Raw genomic sequence first — 19,967 nt, 5'->3', positions numbered from 1 at the left:
ACCCAGGGCAGAGTGGCAGCCCTCCCAAGCAGCTCCTGCTCATTCCTCCGGTGGCTCCAGACTCATTACCGCCTGAAAACCAGTAAATGGAGCAGGAGATGATGCAATTTTTACTCCCTTAGCAGCCAAGTGCTCCATAAAAGCCTGAGGGTTCTCAGTATGGATTATTTCCATCTTTGGCAACTGCAGTCTCTGCCCCTGGGTTTTGTGACACTGCCTGCTCGAGAGGCTTCCTACTGTTCGAGTTCTTGCTCCGCCAGGGCGCAGCAGGCGGTCGAGATGGATTTTTACTTTTCACGTAGAATTGCTTTGCTTGTTTGGGTTTAAATCTCTGGCCCCAGCACTTCATTAGATGAGCTATTTTGGTCTAATTTCCATTTAGGGGTGCTCCCCTCCCCACAATGGTATATTTTTAAAGAGAGAAAATGAATGGAGCAGAGAATTCCTAAGGACACATTTCAAAATTCATTTAATCTATTTAATCCATTTTTATCTAGAAAGAGGGCTCTCCCCATGACAAGCTTACAGGAAAAGAGGTGGTTGAGGAGTTGGATTTTAAAAATATTAAAAATAAATTAATAACATTTATGAATTATATTAATGGATCAGGGAATTTGGGAAGGGGTGTTATATCCCTGGGATTCACCCTTCCTTGGGCCTCTGGACAGCTTGTATGGGAGTCTGGAAAGAATTAGGTGAGAGGGGGAGGTCAAAAGCAGAAGCTGGAGACCCCGAGACTGCTAGATTCCTTACCCTTCCTTTCTTCATCCAAAGCACCCCTGCCTGAACACACTGTGCCCACATCAGGGGCACAGCCCCCACTTTATTCTCTCATCTGCTAAAGCCTCTGACAACGCAAGAGCAGGGTCAGGACTGTTGACATCAAGTACTGTACCTGGGCCAATGGAGTAACGAAAAGACCTGGGACTGGAATCAAGGTCTGTACATGTCAACTTGAAATTACGAATATTTGTGCCAACTTTCAGATCCACTGGGATGGTCAGGAAAGAAGAGTGTGGGGTACAAATTGGCTTTTCGTCATTTATTCCAAGGATCTTCACAGTCACCTAGGCAGCAAGAAAGTGGTCATTCTTCATAGCTAACTGCACGTTCTCAACAGTTAGTGCTTACTGTGTGCCAGGCATAGGCTCTGGGCTTTTTGTGCACTGGTTCATTTAACCTCACCTGAGAGAGATAGGATGACTATGCCCATTTACATAACAGGAAACTGAGGGCAGAGGGATTAGGGAATTAATCTAAGGCAAATCAGCTAGTGAGTTGCAGGCTAAGATTTGAACTCTGACTCTGTCCTCCAACTCCTATGCTAATAACACACATCCATAATAAACATTCACATGCACCCAGACATATGGACTTGTCACCATATGATGCAAAGTTGTTTTTCCAGTAATGATTATGGATTTACTGTGATCCCCTGAATTTCCCTGCTGACTGCCCTTGTGAATTGGAAATTCTGTCTTTCACTCTGGAATATTGACCGATAACTCTCAGTTCTGGCTCCATTCCTGTTGGCTCATCCCTGACCAAATGAATTGACACTCTGAAGGGTGGGGTCCAGGCACTTTTTTTTTAATGTTCCACAACTGACTAGTATGCAGCCAGGGCTGAGAACCCCCAGGACAGAATGAGTCTACCTATCTAAGCAGGATCTCATCTATAATCTGGGCTATTAGCATGACACTAAGCTGGTGGTGCTAACCTGCCACAAGCAGGGGTCAGCCTATTCTTTTTCATTGTTTGTCTTTTATGCCTGGTGAATCAGAATATGGACTGGGATGCCTGCCAGCACAGAATCAGAGAATGCCAGCTTTGAAAGGGACTTATGGATTCATCACCCTTCTAAAAAGCTTATAAATTTTGAGTCATATTCATCCTACCTTTGAAATTTAGGGATTTCAGCTATTTCTGAGCCAGGAATAAATTGAAATGTTCATTCTAGTTAGCTCCCAAAGTGGAGTCCATTCATTTTCCTCAAAAACCCAGCCTAACAAATACTACAATTATCTCCAACTTAGCACATCTTCTCCTCAGCTAGCAATGCCAAGCCTCACACATCATTAAAACATGGTCCTGTTAATTCAAAGCGAGTCATCAGAGGGACTGGACTATTCAGGCATTGGGAAATCAGGTGACTCTCCATTTCAGAGAGAGAAACTGGGACACACAGATAAGCCTTGCTCAGACCCCCCTTGGAAAATTGGGATCAAAGTTGAGAAATGAACTCTGTCTCCTGACTCTGAAGCAGTCATTCTCTAGATCACACAGGCTGCCTGTCACTAGCTGAGTTCATTTTGCCTTCATCCTTTTCCACTTTTCAATGGGAAAGACCAAGAAATAGTTCCATCTTTGTGGCCATCCGATTGCCCTCAGATAATCTTACCTACTGATAACACAGGCCTGTTAAACCCTTGCTACTCCCAATGTGGCCAGGGTCCAGCTGCCTGGCACCATTTGCAAGTGTTAGAAAGGCAGAACCTCAGGTCCTACTCAGACCTGCTGACTCCAGATCTGCATTTGGAGTTGGACATCAAAGGTGGAAAAGCTGTATAGTCTTGGCAGGTCACAACATGTAAAGCTCTCCCCGATCTGGTGGGTATGGATGGGGTAGGGTAGGAAGATGACAGAACTACTCTTGGGGGGAGACATACATTACTATGAAGTCATGCTCCAATCTGGGCAACATGCGTCTCAGCACCAGCCCACAAACAGGAGGAAGTTTGTTCCACAGAGTAGCTATATTCCAGCATCTAGCCGTCAAGCTCAGTATTCTCCCTGTCACACACAAACTTGGGCCTACAGATATCGATCTTGATCTCCTAGATACCACAATATGTGTCCAATTGTGTTGTCCTGGCCACCACTGGCTATTACTGTCACTTCTGCAGAATGTGCCCTGTTAAGACACTTATTTGCTATAGGCACACCTGAAGGGGTCTTAGGGAGTCCCTGAGTGAACCAGTCAAGTTGGTGTGCATGTACCAAATAGCCACACTCACATTGACTAAAGTTGTGTCGTCACTGTTGGTGGCCTGGATTCTGAGAACATAGATGGGGGTCGTCTCATAATCCACATTAGTCACCAGCTGGAGCTCTCCCGTTTGGGGATTAATCCAAAACATGTTTGGGTACTGGTGGTTGGCCCCTCCAGTGGAGATGGAGTACACAACGCTGCTCTGGGGGAAGTCTTTATCAGTCGCTTGCACCCGTCCAATCTGGGTTCTAGCTGGAAGGAAAAAGTACCCGAGATTAGGCCTGCGTTAGGGGGTGAGTGGAGGGCCCAGGAACAGACATTCTCACTGCCATGGGCAGAAAAGTTTTTGGAGGCCTCTTTGCTATTCAAACTCAGTATGTTTTATATCTTCAATTCTATTAAGTTCCAATTATACTAATGAGCAGCTACTAGGTAACTGGCCCTGTGAGCCAAGCAGTACTGGGAGGGGTAAGACAATTCAAGTTTTTCTACAGACTTCTCAAGCACTGTAATTGTTACGCCATCGTAAATAACACTGCAAAGAACATCTTCACACTTACATCCTTTTATAGCAGTGTTGTCTAAAAGTCTTGTATTTTTCAAATTTTCTATAATAAGCATGAGTTGCTCTTAAAAATAGAATGAAAAAAATTTAAAGAGTTTAGTAACTGAAGTCTACAGAGCATACGTTTTTTTTTTTTTTTTAATTTTTTTTTTATAGAGGCATGTTATTTATTTATTTATTTGTTTGTTTGTTTTGTTTTTGTTTATACATGCACTGGGTACAGTCAGAAGCGCGGGAGGGTGAGAGAATTCACCAGAGCGGGGAGCAGAGCAGGCAGAAGGAACGAAGTACACTGCTGAGGGGAGCAGCGGGCGGCAGGAGAGGTCTGCGCACCATGTGGGACCCTCCTCCGGTGGCCGGGGAGCAGCCGGGAATCGAACTGGCGCTGCAGAGGCCGGGCAGCTTCGCAACCCAGCGCTCAACCACTGCGCCACAGGGGAGGCCCAGAGCATACGTTTTTAAATATAATTTCATTTTGCTTATTTTACAAATCTCATTGAAGGGGCTGCTAGAGTTCAGGATTACTTGTTTTGTAGAACTTCTTCCTCATAAATTACACTTTCTTAGCCAACTACATAGGCCCAGCACTAAGTGCTTGACCCAAAGTTTGGGATCAATAATTGTAGTCAGATCTGTGAATGCATACAAAGCTATTACTGTTGCATTTGTTATTCACTCAGTAAGATACAAGGCAATAAAAGCATTTTTTCTGGATCCTATCTTTGGGTTTTGTTTAAAACATCTTTTTTTAAAGATTTACTTATTTATATATACAAGAACTGGGTACAGGCCAGAGTTGTGGGGGGTGGGGGCGGCGGCGGTGAGAGGATTCACCAGAGAATAAAGAACAGAACAGGCAGATTGACTGAAATACACTGCTGAGGGGAGCAGCGGGTGAGAAAGGAGAGGTCTGCTGTGCCATGTGGATACCTCCCTGGCTGGGGATCGAACTTGTGCTGCAGTGTCTGTGGCTAGCTTCATAGGTTGAAGTCTTAACCCCTTGTGCCACCGGGGAGGCCCTTTGTTTAAAAACTTAATGTCAGGAGCTCATCCTAAAGAGAGACAATAGATGGAGAGGACATAGCTTTAGAGGGAGTGTTTTATTTTGGGTTTATTAAAAAGAGAAGTATGCATGATAAAAGGCTTAAAAGGAGTGATGAAATCTGACTATCCTAAAGTTAAATTACCACCTTCCATTTGGGAGAGATGGGGAGAAACTGCAGCTGGAAGTGGAGACTTTAATGGGGGGAGAGCTGCAGATATCAAGGTGTGACAAAGGCGAAAAAGAGGCCTCCAGTGAATCCTCTTCAGGGAGAGAGAAAATGTCTTTATTTTGTTTTTAAATGAAGGCAATCTAGAAATGGGAAACCTTTCCTCTATTTTTAAATTTCAATTCTTTGAGTGACTGAATAAAAATCATAGTGGAGGCCAAGGGAAAACTTGGGCTACACAAAGGGAGGATTAGCGGCATCAGCCACAGAGATGAGGAAGCAATTAGGGGGTTCAGAGAACTGCAATTTAATCAACAGTTTTCAAAATCTAGGTTTCACCTGAAGGGCTTCTCAGCAGTGAGGGCAATTTGAAAAGAAATACGAGATGCAATAAACGTGAATCAGCTGTGAATCGCTGTGCACAACACCACTCGGGGCCTCTCGAAGCCAGCGCCCCTCCTCTGCCCAACAAGCATCTGGATGAACGAGCCTACCCAGGGCTGCGTCTAGTCTGTTGCTTACCTGGGCTTAATTCGGACACTTCAAATACATAGGATGGCCTATCAAAGACAAGAGGAAACTCATTTTCTGGGCTTGTTATGATATAAACGTAGATGTTATCTAAAAATAGAAATAGAAAAAATTAAATCACCATGTTCTATTCTCACCATTCATTTAATCAACATGTTTTAAGTATCTTCTGTGCATCACGCTCTGTGCAGAACAGGGATACAGGTGAATATGACCTCCTGGGTCCTGCCTTCAAGAGGCTTAGGGCAGTCGCCTTTTGAGGAACTGTAGGGTAAAGTAAAAAGTATCAGGTTTTTCTGCCCTCCCGCCATTAGATGACAGATAGATGACAGAACCCTGTGGTCCCGAATGCATGCCTGATGGCAGGCACCTGTAGATGGGGTACGTGGGCATATGTAGATGGGATTCACCTGGGCTAAGACTGGGCTTTTTAAGGGCGGCATCACGGGTACGCCAGCAGAAGCAGAGAAGCAGGAGAGCAGAGAAGCAGAGATCACCAGAGAGCCCAGACAGAGTGAATACTTGCTGGGGGCTGGGAGGCCTGCCAGCCTCTCAGCCCACCAGCACCCCTGCCTGCTGTATACCTGGTAAATCCCAATAAAAGCCTGAAAAGCCACCGAGAGCTCCAGCACTCTGACTCCTCCTTTACCCTGTGTGCTGGGATCATAGAAAACCTGCCCTGTGTCCCTTCCTGCCCCTATAAGAACCCACGTACAAGTCACTAACTACAGAAACTGGAGGAAATACAAGCCAAGCTTTCAAAGGGTAATTAGAGCTAGACAAATAGGGCCAGGGGCTGGGGTTGTAGGAATATGCAAGGATACCAAAGTATAAAACTGCATGACACATTCAGGAAAACTGCAAGCTGTTTGGCCTAGCTGGAAAAAAATGTGTGTGGGGGGGAGTGTTTAGAGGCAAGTAATGAGAGAGGAAGTGAGAGAGTATGGCAGGGGCCAGAAGTTGAAAGTCCTGTGTGCCAAGTCAGAGTCTGAACTTGAACTTGACAGGGAGACACTCAAGGGCTTTAACAAGGAAACAATAGGATGGCATTTGCATTTCCTAAAAGTCACTGATAGGAATATGGAGGATGTGTTGGAAAGGAGTAAGACTAAAACAAGTGACACCTTAAAAGATTCAGTGCTGTAATTCAGCTAAGAAAGAGGAAGCCCTGCTCTAGAGCAGCACTAGTGGGAAGAGTGTAGGGAGGGATGAGGCAGCAGAGCCTGAGATTGTCAGAGGTGACACAGAAGAAAGGATTTCGAGACTGATTAAACATGTGTGGTGCATGACAGGAGTCTGGCTAATTCTCAGGTGTTTTTTTTTTTTAAGTCTCCTTTAAACACAAACACCTAACCATTTCCTGCTATTGCCTAGTGCACTTTAATGGCCACTACTCAATCAAGGAAGATGCCTCACGAAATAAAGCAAAACGATACTTGCTTCTGTAGTATGGAGGAGCAACATCCTGCACCTGGATTATCACGGTGTATTTATTGCCGACTGCTAGATTACTTGGATTTTCATAATCTAGATCACCAATCAACTAAATTAAAACAGAAATATCAGATTACACAGAATAAATAATCCTTTTTATTGAACTGAGAAAGATATTTTCATATACTCTTAGTGGATATGAAACTTGACAAACCCTTTCTGGAAAGCATTTGCCCATATATAAGAGGAACTTTAAAAAGTTACATATATACCTTTGCTCACCGCTAAAGAATGCATTTGAAAGAATTTACCAGGAGAGAGAATCTGTGTACAGAGTTGTTCATTGAGCAGTACTGCTAACAGCATTGGCTCATAACTTATGTTAGTTGAAGAGAAGCTCCATATAGAATCCTATATGCATGGATACTTCCATCATTTAAAATAATAACTCCGGGGCTTCCCTGGTGGCTTTGGGGTTAAATATCAGTGCATGCACTCGTAGGCCCACCTCGATGGCCTGAGTTTGATCCCTGGCCAGGGAGCTAACCCACATAAGGTGCAGTAGACCTCTCTAGCCCGCTGCTCCCCTTAGCAGTGTATTTCAGTAAATATGTCTGTTCTGCTCCCCACTTTGTCTCTGGTGAATCCTCTCATCAACTCCCACCTCTGGCCTACACCCCCATCCTTCTATGCAAAATAAATAAAATAAAAATAAAAATCTTAAAAGGAATAATTCTTTAAAAAAATAAAATGCTAACTCATATTTGTATGGAATATACACAAAATATATGCATGAGAAAAAGACAAGGAGCTATATCAAAATGTTACTTTTGCTGAATGGTAATACTTTTATATGCTTCCCACAGTGAACATGTATCATCTCCTAAACAGAAAAAAATAGAAATTAATTTTTAGTTGACACCATGAATAAAATTGGTAAGACTTTCTTGGGCTTGAGAGAGGAGGTAGAAAAGGAGGTGGGGTAAGAGGATGCCTGGCAGGTTGCGTGCTCTCCTCCCTGAGGCTTTAGCTCGGCTGCAAAGACCCTGTCCCCCCCAAAAAACCCCACCCACCTTTCCTGCCCTTCCATTTTTTCTCTCCTTTTCTACTAGCCTCCAGTGGAAAGTAATAGGTTAAGCTCTCACACCACTGTGAGATTTGCCTTTTATGCCCATCCTTCTTTCAATTCTGCTTTTGGAGAATTGAAAAGCAGTTGTTGACAGGAGCTACCAACACATCCTAATTTTCTTTCTCCCTGGGTCTCCAGGGGTTCTATAGCGCTCAATTTTGCAAGACACATCAGTAGCCTTGGCCCTGCTTCTTCCCACTTCAATGGGTCAGGAATGTACACTCCATTAAATGAAAGTGCTGAACCCCAAAGTCACTAACTTGACTGTTGAGGCAGGAGAAACAGGCATGCAACTGTGAGCTATGCAAGAAAGAATCTCATCCTTAGCACCCCAGGCACAACTATGCTTAATAAATCATTCCCAGAACTTGGGTAAAATAAAGAGCAAATGGGGAAAACAGAGTGACTATTAAGTTGGGCAGTTATAGTCACTCTGAGAAGGAGTTACCTTGGAAATCTCTCTCTATGGGGCAGCAAAAGCACCATGCATGTTAGACCAGCTTCCCCCCATGCCCTTTCAATGATGCAATGACCATTAACTGACCACAATTTTCCCAGAGCCAGCTGGATCCTGTAAAAATCTGCCGCCGCTCCCCACTCCAGATGGCATGGTGAAGTTGAATTGGTTGTTTGGTGCTTCACTGTCATTATCAAAGCAGAACTTGTACAGTTCCAGAAGTATCTTCCCCTTGGCTGCTCTTTCGGGGACTGTAATGCTGGCGAGAGACATGATTCAATATTTTGCCCAACAAATGGTGATGGAGTGTTCCTTCTAATACAGGCCTTCAGCTAGACACCTCTGCTTTCATTTCAATTCAAAGCAAATCCCAGATTATTGCAGTAACCCCCTAACTGGAGTCCCTGCTCTGCACTTGCCTCCTGTCAGGCTATTCTTAACACAGCAGCAGCCAGAGGGATCTTGTTAAAAGTGTTGTCAGATCATGTCACTCCTCTGCTCCTAAGTCCCAATCGGCTCCTTACTTCACTCAATGTTCTCACTTTGATCTCCAGGACCCTTCGTGATGTGCCGTCAACCCACCCCCTGGCCCTTGCCAGCCTCAATATCCTACTAACTCCTCTCCTTCTTCACTCCACCCCGACACCCTGGCCTCCTGGTGCTCCTTGGTCACCCAGCAGGCCAGAGCCTCAGTGCCATCATACCTCCCCACCAATCTCCATATGGCATGCTCTTTCACTCTTTTGTCCCTTATAAAGTCACTCTCTCAAGGAGGCTACTCTGCCTACCTATTTAAAATGTCAATGACCCCTGCCTGTGACTTCCTCCCCCTTTATTTTTAATTCTTAGCATTTACCATTTTTCAGTATACATTTCCAATATATGACCTAGTTTCCAATATAATACACAGACATCGTTATCCTCTCTGCCATCTGTTTTTTTCTCTAGAATGTAAGCTCACGAGAACAGGGATTTTTGTCTGTTTTTCTCTTGGCATGCTCAATAAATATTTGTTGAATGAATGGGTAGAGTGAAGGAGAATATAAGAGAAAGGAGTGAAGAAGAATATAAGGGAAATATAAATTCTGCCCCTGCCTGTAGTTGTTTATCATCTGAACAGGGGAAATCTCACCCCGCTCTCCCCATCTCTCATGCTCTGAAGATTGGGAACTTCTTGATGTGTGTCCTGATAGTTTTGATGTCATAAAGTGCTCCTAATACCTTAATATCACTCATTCAGTAGAAGCTTATTAAGGGTTGAATCTAAGGGTCCTTAGATTAGTTTGCTAGACTCTAAGAAAGTAACAAAAATGAATAAAACTGCTCCCAAATTCAGAGCCATCTAGTCAAGCCCAACTTGGCATGGGAGACTGAGGAAGAATGATTAATACCTCTGGGCTTCAAATCATTGAGTGACTTTATCATGTCTCCAGGTTTTAGTTTTTCCATCTATAAAATGGACCAAAATCATGCCAGTATTTGCTATATAGCAAACTGGCCCAAAATTTAATGACTTAAAACAATAAATATTTATTATCCCTTATAATATTATGGATTATCCTTTAATTCTTTTTTTTTAAAGATTTATTTTTATTTATACAAGAACTGGGGTATAGGCCAGAGGTGTGGGGGGTAAGAGGATTCATCAGAGACAGAGTGGGGAACAGAACAGGCAGACTGACTGAGATACACTGCTGAGGGCAGTAGCGGGCAATACAGGAGAGGTCTGCGGCGCCATGTGGGTATCTCCCTGGCTAGCCAGGAATCGAACCTGCACTGTAGAGGCTGCAGACAGCTTCATAGCACTGCACTCAACCCACTGCGCCACTGGGGAGGCCTATCCTTGAATTCTTTTGATTCTTGTCCAACCTGATGGTCTTAGATGATATTGGCAGCCAGTCTGGGGGTGGGTGGTGTAGGATGATCTTGCTCACAAATCTGGTGGGAAGATGTTCATCTCTGCCTCACGTTGTTTCTCATCCTCCAAATCGCTACAAAGACTAGTCCAGGCTCTTCACATGGTGATCTCAGATTTCCAAAAGCAGCAAAAGAAGGCCAAGTCCCAATGCACACACACCTCTTAAGCCTTTGCTGTGCCATGTTTGTGAATGTTCCAATGGCCAATGTCATTTACAAGGTCAGGTTCAGATTCAAGGAGTGGAAGGAGCATTCCATCTCTTGATAGGAGGAATAGCAAAATCACACTGCAAAAGGGTGTGCACACAGGCAGAGAAAAACTTGCAACTGGTGTTTTGTGGGTTATTTTGTTTTGTTTTTGCTACCTACCACAATAATGTTTGCCTTGGGCAGAATTAATTTCTTTTTCTTTTTTTAGTGTTTTTAATGATTTTATTTTATTTTAAAGATTTATTTATTTATGCATATAAGAGCTGGGGCACAGGCCAGAGATGCTGGGGGTGAGAGGACCCACCAGAGACAGAGTGGGGATCAAAACAGGCAGAGTGACTGAAACACACTGCTGAGGGGAGCAGTGGGTGAGACAGGAGAGGTTTGCCTCGCCATGTGGGGTTCTCCCTGGCTGGCCGGGGATCGAACTCGTGCTGCAGAGGCTGTAGATTGCTTCATAGTGTGATGCTTAACTTGGGCAGAATTTCTTATAAATATGTATTGTGGCTGCCACGAGTATGTGCCTGGAAGTCTTTCAGTCATGGGGACATAACTGACATAGACCCAGCTGCTGTGCTCCATCACTGTCGTACTGAAACCCACTACTGTGAAGCCATGAGGCTAAATGCAAATGACTGGGTGTGGCAGATACTAAGGCAGACCCACTCCTGTTCTGTGACAGTTGACTTTGGCTCCAGTGCCCTAGGAAAATTTATGTAGACTAAATGATAGGCTAGATTATTTCCATCCTCTTCATCCCTCTTTTCTTTACTCTGGCCAGTCTGGTATCATGGTCTTATGACTCCCCCAGCCTCTCCAGCCCTCTCCCCATCTGTTCCTATTTCCCTGAATAAAAGCTTTGCACATTTAATTCTGTCTTTGCATATTGTTCTGGGAGCACTCAGATTAACCTGTGTCATTTCTCTAATCCTCTATCACATGTCCTTTCTCTGCAACCAAATTATGTTCCTGTCCACATTCCACATCATCTTTTAGTGGGAATTAAGTGGGCTCTGGAGTCAGCAAAAATGGAGCAAAGGCTGACAGCAACGATGGCCTTGGGCTGCTGAGGACAGTTGGGCTTGCTTCCTGGAAAGAAGTTTATCTGACAGGTGTTGGTTGCTGAATTGCCATAATGCCTTGTGGACAAAGGTCACCTCTGGGTTTCAGTGGGATTGGAGTCCAAGCAGATCCATTCCTCTCTTGATTGTACAATGTCAGCTTTTATTCATACACACTTAGACTGGATACCACATAGTAAACAGCAACTCCATGCTATATCATACTAAGCACTTTAAAAATGCTATCTCTAATTACCTTCACTCCAAGAAGTTTGTATCCTTGTCCCCAATTTACTGGTAAAGAAAGAATGGTTGTGAGTGGTTTCAACACCTGTCAAAGAAAGTTCATGGATCCAGCATGATTCTCCATCCATGAATCTCCAGACCTGCAAACAGTCTGTGGATCTAGGCCTTCTGCAGAAACTTGGAGGTTGCATCATCCAGAGAATCCTGAGTCCTGAAGCCAGACATTTCCCGCACTGCAAAGAAGGCCTGCACACTTGGCCCCTCAGGACTGCCTGGGTGCTCTTTTCACTTGTCCCCTAAACATGTGACTTGGAAACCCACCCCCACCCCTCATTCATCAACCCCTGCCTCAAAGGCGAGGTGCCCTGCTCCCAGCCATCTGACCAGAGATCTCCCATATGCACATAAAGGTGACAGGCTTGGTCTCATTCTGAATCTGCAACCTTCTCTGCCTTTGGCTCCCAAACAGCTCCTTCAGCTGAGCTGCCTCATAATTTACAACTAGAGCAGGGTCTATCACCTCACCTTTGATGCCTCAGGGGCTCATTTATCACAGCCTGGGAAAGTCAAGGGGCAGAGGCCCCAGGGAACCCCAGCCTGCAGTTACTGCCTTCTCCAACCCACTGGGTGCTGGTTCCTGCTGCAGGGAGCAAGTCAAGAGCCCTGAAGAAGGAATAAATACTCAGGGACCTCAGGACAAATGTAGTCAGACATGAGAGCACAGCCAAAGACTACGCAGCACAGATTCTGTTGTTTGGGTCTGCTCTGACCTGCCTGCATGTTCCTGTCTGGCATGAGAATGGAAGTTTAAGGATGGGAAGACGGTGAGTAAGGTCCAAATCAGTGTTTTCCAGTCCCTATAATAGACAGACGATGCTGGATTTCTGGAGTAAAGACTTCCATTTCCACCTCTGAGGAGAAGGAGTCCTTTTATTGCAGCTCCTCATAGCTTTGCTTTAAAAGGATGACTGTGAGTTACTCTCTGGAAAAGTCCAGAGGAAGGACTTAAGTGTTTAGAGTTCCCTTTAGTAATAAATACAATTAGTCCAGTTACTGGCTAGCATTGACCTTCAGAGCTAATTCAGAAAGATTAGCAAGAGTAGGACTCTGCATGGGCTTGCCTAGACCTTCCAGGACATTTAAAATGTGTTTTTGCCAGCTGATACGGAGTACAGCCTGTGAGCTGTCACTGCACACATCAGGGGTCTCTGGACTGCAGGAGCCACAAAATGCACTTTACAGAATGCACCAAAGTGAAGAAAACTGACAAGTCAGGCTGGCCAGCATCGTCCTTTCCAGTCATTCACACCTGGAGTCCTTCTCAGTTCTTACTCTCATCTCCCACCTCTCAGAAAGAGCAGGGGGTGCCTATGAGGAAAGAACATAAAGATGGGAATTCCCCAGGTGCCTGAAGCCACCCAAGAGAGCTAGCATAGTTTGAGATTTTCAAAGAAAGCAGAGGCATAGCTCTACACATCATCTCTGCTCCATTCCCAGGGCCCACAACTCACTTCACAGGGAAGTGAATGGCGGGGAAGTCACCATCCTAACTCCCCACAGCAATTACCCCCCCCAACCCTCAAACAGATTTTGAGGGCATGAATGCTTATAGTTGGGATAAGAAGTTAATACATGGTCAAGGGTGTTATTGACTATATCAGGGCCTCACAGGGAAGCAGCTGTCAAATTAGGATAATTCTAGGAGGTAAAGTAACTATCACAAAGGTGTACACAGGGTATATTGAAATGCCTCAGGTAAGGAAAAATGAAATGCCTTACAATCTGGGCCTGGAGGAGTCAGTAGAAGGAGCAGTTTCTGGAACGGAACACTAGGACAGAAAGTACTGTGTGTTGAGGTTTGCCTCATAGGATCTGAGACCTTCAAGAGGTGGAGGACACATCCAGCTGAAAGGAACCCCAGAGGGCTAAATACCCTACATCATGCTCCCCTGCTCCTTCTAGGGCTTCCCATAGGCTAACTGGATGCTGCAGGGTAGGGAAGTGGCTGGTGTTCTTACAGTCTCCTGGGACCCAGTGCAGGATACAGGAGGCTGGAGGATGGTCTAAAGGGGCAAGAGGTTGTGTCCAGACTGGGTTTAACTGTCAGATTCCAGGCCACACTGATTCTCAGCATCATGCTGGGAGAATAGGGAAACATTTTTAAGCATAAATAAAAGAAATTTCTATTTCTATTGCTTACCCGGGACAATCTTTGTCTAGGGTCCTTTGTCCTTTGCAAGGCCATACAAGTATTGCTACTGGATCCAAAGTCACCAAAAGTCAGTGCAAATCCAATCAAAGATAAACTTACAATGTGACTCTCTCCACGGGGACAGGTGAAGGTGACACTTTCTCTGGGCTTCAGCCGCACTCCAGATGCTCTCCAGGGCTCTCTCGGCAAGAGTCCCTGCAAGGCGATCCCCCGCCCCCAGGAGGAACCCCCTTCAAACTCCCAGGAAACTGGAGACTAGCTATTATGAAACCACAGATTAAAACTAACCTGGGAATTACTAACTTGGTAGCATTTAGAGAAAATTGTTAGTAGAAGGGCAGTAATGATTTTTAAAAAGGCGTATGAGCCTAGAATCGCAAAAGACTTTATTTTATAATTACAGTGAATAGATTGTAAGACAAAGAGCAGGTCAAAATGTACAAGATAACTTGCATTCCACTTGTATCTACCTTTTGTTGCCTTTTGTTCACATGCAATTCAGTTGGGTAAGGTGAATTAGATGCTTTGTTTTGTTTTAAGTAAATACTTGGTTTGATTTATTCATATTACTGGTAAAGTGTTTCTCTGGGAGCTCCTAGTTACTAATCCTAAGTCTCAAGCATCTATTATAACTGCTAACTAACAGCACTGTCTTGCCACTGGTGGCAATAAATAAAGAAAAGGTACAGCCCAGAGAGGGTCTAACAAGTCCCTTTGGTCCTTTTCACCAACAGAGATGAACATGTTATAGAAAGGAGTAAAATGAAAAATATTTTTTAACTGAGTAGGAAGCTGGAGATGACATTGAAGAAGAAAGAAAATGAAAAAGACAGGGAAGAAAAAAGGATGATTCAAGGAAAACCTATCCATTAAATCAGACAGTTCCAGCCTCCTTATTTTAGTGAGCCATTTCTCCAAATGCTCATTATTTTTCAGTTCCTCCCAGGAATATTCCGGAGAAGCTACAGGGTCGAGGGCCACCAAAGTGGTGAAATTCTCCGCACGGTCTCAGAATGTGAATACCTGAACGTGAACTTGGAGCAAGCAGCAGGGTTGTCGTTGATGTCTTCTACAAGGAAGGTTATCTGTATACGATTCTCCTGACCTCCAAAGGGTCTATCCTTCACCAGAACTTCCAAGGTAATGGCTGGATGTTGTCTTAATTCTCCTGCATCTCGGTCTAGCCTGTGAGCCACGTGGATGGTACCAGTTACTAAGAAGACAAAGGTTAGAACATGATTCTTTGAAGAGAAATGAAAAATAAAGGTAGCTGGAGACTTGGAGTAGATGGGAAAGCACACTGTGGTGTGAAGCTGGCTAACAGAGAATTTCCTCTATAAAAACACATTTTTAAAAATGTTTATGGAAGTTGGGGGCCTCCCTGGTGGCCTTTAGGTTAAGTCTCAGTGCTATCACCTCTACAGCATGAGTGCCATCCTCGGCCAGGGAGGTGACCCACATGGCACAGCAGACCTCTCCTGTGTCGCCTGCTGCTTCCCTCAGCAGTGGATTTCAGTGAATCTGCCTGTTCTGCTCCCCACTCTGTCTCTAGTTAGTCCTCTCACCTCTTGCACCTCTGGTCTATATCCCAGTTCTTTTATGGAAAAATAAATAAATCTTTAAAAAAAATCATGTAAGTTCTTGTACTATACATTGATTAGAGTGTTTGGCCTGACCTTTCTAGAATTTTCCACCACAACTTTCAGGGTTGGGTCCCTGGCAGCAGCCCTTGTCATTAGCTGAATGGACTGTAGTCAGTTTACCCCATCTTGACCCACTGGGCTCTCTCACCAGGGAGTGTAACAGCAGAGCTCCCACAGGCAAGGTTGAAGTCATTGGAGCAGTGCTAGTTCCCCACCATGAGAATAGCCCTAACTGCTCTACCACTTCTCATGAGATACCAGTAGCCTGTTGGTAGGTATCTGCTACCTTTTATTTTCCTCTTGGTTTAGCTTGTCTTGGTTTCTGTAATGTACAACCAAAAAGTCTTAGTCAATTTGCTCCCCAAAACCCACTGTATTTGTTAAAAATTCAATTTGCAATACTGGAGTGAAGAGAATTCCAAACTATGGCTGTCCACCCCTACCCTATCAGCTGGGTAGGTCCTCAATGACAAAGCACTAGGAAGTTTTCAGAGGCGGAGCATCATGACTGCCTTTGCCTAACCCTCTTGGGAAGAGTTGTCCTTTACCTGAAAGCCTATGGGGCCAATAACATGCTGTCTTTCAGGGACTGCCCAAGGCTAGACCCCACTCAAGCACTGTGTAGGGCGAAGTCCTCTTTGGTGAAATGATAGAGAATTACGAGATGGTACAGTCTAGGAGAGAAGAGGGCAGGTTCTGGAGTTGACTGGCTCCAGTTTGTAACTTTGCTTCATAACCTCTGAATTGTAAGACCTTTGATAAGTCACTTACCCTGTCGAATTTCTCTCCAAGCCTCAGTTTCCTCATCTGCACAGTGTGAATTATGGTAGTTCATTGGGTTGCTGTGCTAAGTTTAGAGGGAATGCATGTGAGCCATTGAGCATAGTGCCCCACCTACACTGAAAACCTAATAAGATGTGATTATGATAGGAAGGAGAAACTTTCCTTCCCTACACTGTGATACTCAGATGGAAAGATAACACCCAGCAATCCAGCAGATTGATCTAGATCAATGCTCTTCAGAACCATAACCACTAACCAAATGAGGCTATTAACTCTTGAAATATGGCAGATCTGAATTTAAATGTGCAGTAAGAACAAAATACACAACCTTGAAAATGTACAAAAAATGTAAAATATCTCATTAATAAATGTTGATTACAGGGTAATATAATTTTGGGGTATGTTGGGTTCAATAAAGTGCCTTATTAAAATTAATTTCACCTGTTTCTACTTTGTAAAAACTTAGCTACTAGAGACTTTAAAATCACATATGTGACTGCATTCTATTTCTACCAGACAGTACACTCTGCAGAAGACTTGGGATGCCCTCAGAACAGTGAACTCATCCATCCTTACATTCCCATCTGCTTTAAAGGCGAAGGATGATACAGCTGTCCACACTGGAACCTGGTCAGTATGCCCAATCCCCATGCCAGCTGCTTTTAATATGACTATTTCCCTGGGAACTACAATGCTCCAGGCAGAGGGGCATGCCCAGACCATGAAACTATTAAAATATTTGTAAAGCAGTCTAAATGAATTAAAGGATGCACATAAAGGGTGTGTGTGTGTGTGTGTGTGTGTGTGTGAGTGACTTACTCTGATTGATCATGAAGTATCTGTTAACAGTAGTGATGCTGTAGAGGAGGATGTTGGTAAAAGCTTTATCATCCGGGTCCTCAGCTGTGATATTGGCTACAATGGTTCCTGGACTCAGCTCCTCGGGAATCTTGTACACGCGCTTTGGGCTGGAACAGAAATACAGCAGACACAGCTAATTTTCGTGGGCACATGAGGGTGGAGTCTGGGAGGTGGGTATTTTGGTTAGTGCTAAATATAGCTCTGAACTGTCGAAGTTACAACATGCTGGGAGAGAGAACTCCTCAGTTCAAAGGAGGGGTGACTGGATTCTGTATTTCCAAAAATCACATCCCTGTGGTTGCAAAGAGAGTGCCTTGCCATTACTGCAACAATTTACATTGACCACTGGCTCTGACTCCATGCACACCGATACCATTTCAGGTCAGCTGTGGCATGAACATCTTTTAAAATAAGGAAAGCTGACCTATGTAGCCCTCTTCTCTCCTCCCAATACTTTTGTGAAAGTTCCCAGAGTTATTTTAAAAATCCATCTGGACACAATGTCCAGGACTATAGATTCTTGATCACTATCCCTTGACCACCACCAGAGCTAGATAAATTGCATTTATTCTAGTGCCTCTGCTCACTTTTCCTTCCTTCTCCTCTTTCTGGCCTGAGAATGCACAATTTATGTGCAGAAATTGTGCACCTTCCCACATTGCATTATCATAGGTCAATACCTAAATGGAGAAATCTCCCCTTTGGCAAAAGCCACAGTCAGCACACTGTCCTCCAAGGAGGGCTTCCCTCAAGGTGACTCCAAGTCACCAGCTTGCCCATCTTTCTCAGACCTCCTCTGCCTTTGGAAAAGGCTGATAATAAATAAGAGATAGTTGCAAAGTTTTAACTACATAATTTGGGTAAATTGAGTAATTGTGAATGTACCAAGGAGACTAATTGTTTAAAATAACTGCAGGAAATCCTTTTGCTAAGGTTATCAGTGGGACAAGTAGTCACCTTGAATCTACCAGTTTCTAAGTTTGGATTTTTTAAAAAAGATGTATCTATTTATACATACAAGAGCTGGGGTGTAGGCCAGAGGTGCAGGAGGGGGGCTGGTGAGGGGATTCACCAGAGACAGAGTAGGGAGCAGAACAGGCAAATTGATCGAAGTACACTGCTGAGGGGAGCAGTGGGTGAGACAGAAAGGTCTGCTGCGCCACGTGGGCAGCTACCCGGCTGGCTGGGAATCCAACTTGTACTGCAGAGGCTGTGGACAGCTTCACAGTGCTATGCCCATCCCCTTGCACCACCAGGGAGATCCCTAAGTTTGGATTTTTCAAGATGGGATCTGCTTTAAGAGGGATTACTATACCATAAATCTAAACGACTATATTTAACGCATGAGTTCAGAATACTTTTACAACCAGGAATGCTTTGCATCATCCCTGTAGGGCAGGTAGGGCCAGAAGGAAGAGGGAACCTCTGAGTAGAACCAGAGTCCCTGGTTCCAGGACCTCCTCCCTGACTCCCCAGTCTGGCCCCATTCATGATGTGGTCTGCCTGTAGGTGCATCCCATTGTTGGGGGGCAGTCATTTTGGTGATGCAACAGGCTACCCTAATGCTCTATGTCTCTTCCCACCAAGCATCTCACTGAATTGGCAGTGAATCCATTTACTAACCTGACACACCTCTCCTAGGGGAATCTGTGCTGCTGGCCACTGATGGGTCCAGGAAGAGAAAAGTGGGCAGGGCAAAGGAGGCAGGGGTGGCAAAAGCCAAAGCAGAGCCATAGGAGAAAGGGAGCGGCTCCTAAGGCTGAACTAAGCCCTTATGTCCATGGGTAAAAGGTCCTGTTCTAGCAGGTTATATTATTTCTTTGGTTACTTTCAGTGGGTTCTGTTACCTTCCAACAAAGAGAGCACTAACATGCCCATGCCACCTTCAGGACTGCCCTTGCTACTCCAGGTGTGGTCACTACATTTCTAACAGGTTTCCTGGATGTTGAATCTGAATGCAGAACTCAGATCCACTCCAGAATCAGGATCTGCATTTTCACAAGATGTCAGGGGATTTGTATGTACTTTAAAGTTTGAGAGCTATTCTAAGGAATCCTTCTAAGGCAGTGGTTCTCAGCTGGGGACGATTATGTCCTGGAGACATTTTTGGCTCTCACTGCCAGGGGAGGAGTTATTGTTGGCATCTAAAGGCCAGAGCTGCTACTAAACACTCTACAATGCACACAAAAGCCCTCCCCCACCCAACACAAGGAAGCATCCCACTCAAATGTCAGTAGTGCAGCTGTTGAAGGCACCTGCTCTGCAGGCTCACCCACTCTTATCACCTGTATACTCCAGGAAATCAGGTCCCCAGGAAGGGGATGGGCAAGCTATTGGCGTAAAATAGTCCTTCCTCGGCTGACCTGATATCAAATGTGACAGATGGTAAAATCTTTGACTTATTTTGTTTGGAGATCCAAAACCAAGTGTGTATAAAATAACATTCAGAATAAAGGACAGTTAAGACCTTAGGAGTTATGCTTCAGCGCTATCATCTCTGTGACCTGAGTTCAATCCCTGGCCAGGGAGCTGACCCACATGGCACAGCAGACCTCTCCTGTCTCGCCCACTGATCCCCTCAGCAGTGTATTTCAGTAGATCCTCCTGTTCTGCTCCCCACTCTGTCTCTGGTGAATCCTCTGACCTACACTCCAGTTCTACACAAAAAATGTATGTATATATATTTTTAAATTCTACTTTAAAAAAACAAAAAAT

The 19,967-nt window shown here is 44.5% G+C and overlaps 1 protein-coding gene across 1 annotated transcript in view; it reads right to left on the bottom strand.

Annotated features, from left to right (window-relative positions):
• CDHR3 (cadherin related family member 3) overlaps positions 1 to 19,967 on the bottom strand; it is a gene marked incomplete at both ends in the record, with an annotated part of 58,757 nt that overhangs the window by 11,777 nt on the left and 27,013 nt on the right. Inside the window, 7 exons of the mRNA XM_084230616.1 lie at positions 896 to 1,067; positions 3,018 to 3,244; positions 5,291 to 5,389; positions 6,716 to 6,842; positions 8,407 to 8,578; positions 14,989 to 15,178; positions 17,211 to 17,359. Coding sequence (XP_084086742.1) covers positions 896 to 1,067; positions 3,018 to 3,244; positions 5,291 to 5,389; positions 6,716 to 6,842; positions 8,407 to 8,578; positions 14,989 to 15,178; positions 17,211 to 17,359 — 1,136 coding nt within the window. The remainder of the gene's footprint in view (positions 1 to 895; positions 1,068 to 3,017; positions 3,245 to 5,290; positions 5,390 to 6,715; positions 6,843 to 8,406; positions 8,579 to 14,988; positions 15,179 to 17,210; positions 17,360 to 19,967) is intronic.

Source organism: Talpa europaea (genome assembly GCF_964194135.1).
Source record: "Talpa europaea genome assembly, chromosome: 3".
Taxonomy (NCBI): domain Eukaryota; kingdom Metazoa; phylum Chordata; class Mammalia; order Eulipotyphla; family Talpidae; genus Talpa; species Talpa europaea.
The sequence above is the reverse complement of the archived record's forward strand: the minus strand, read 5'-3'. Positions and strand labels throughout refer to the sequence as shown.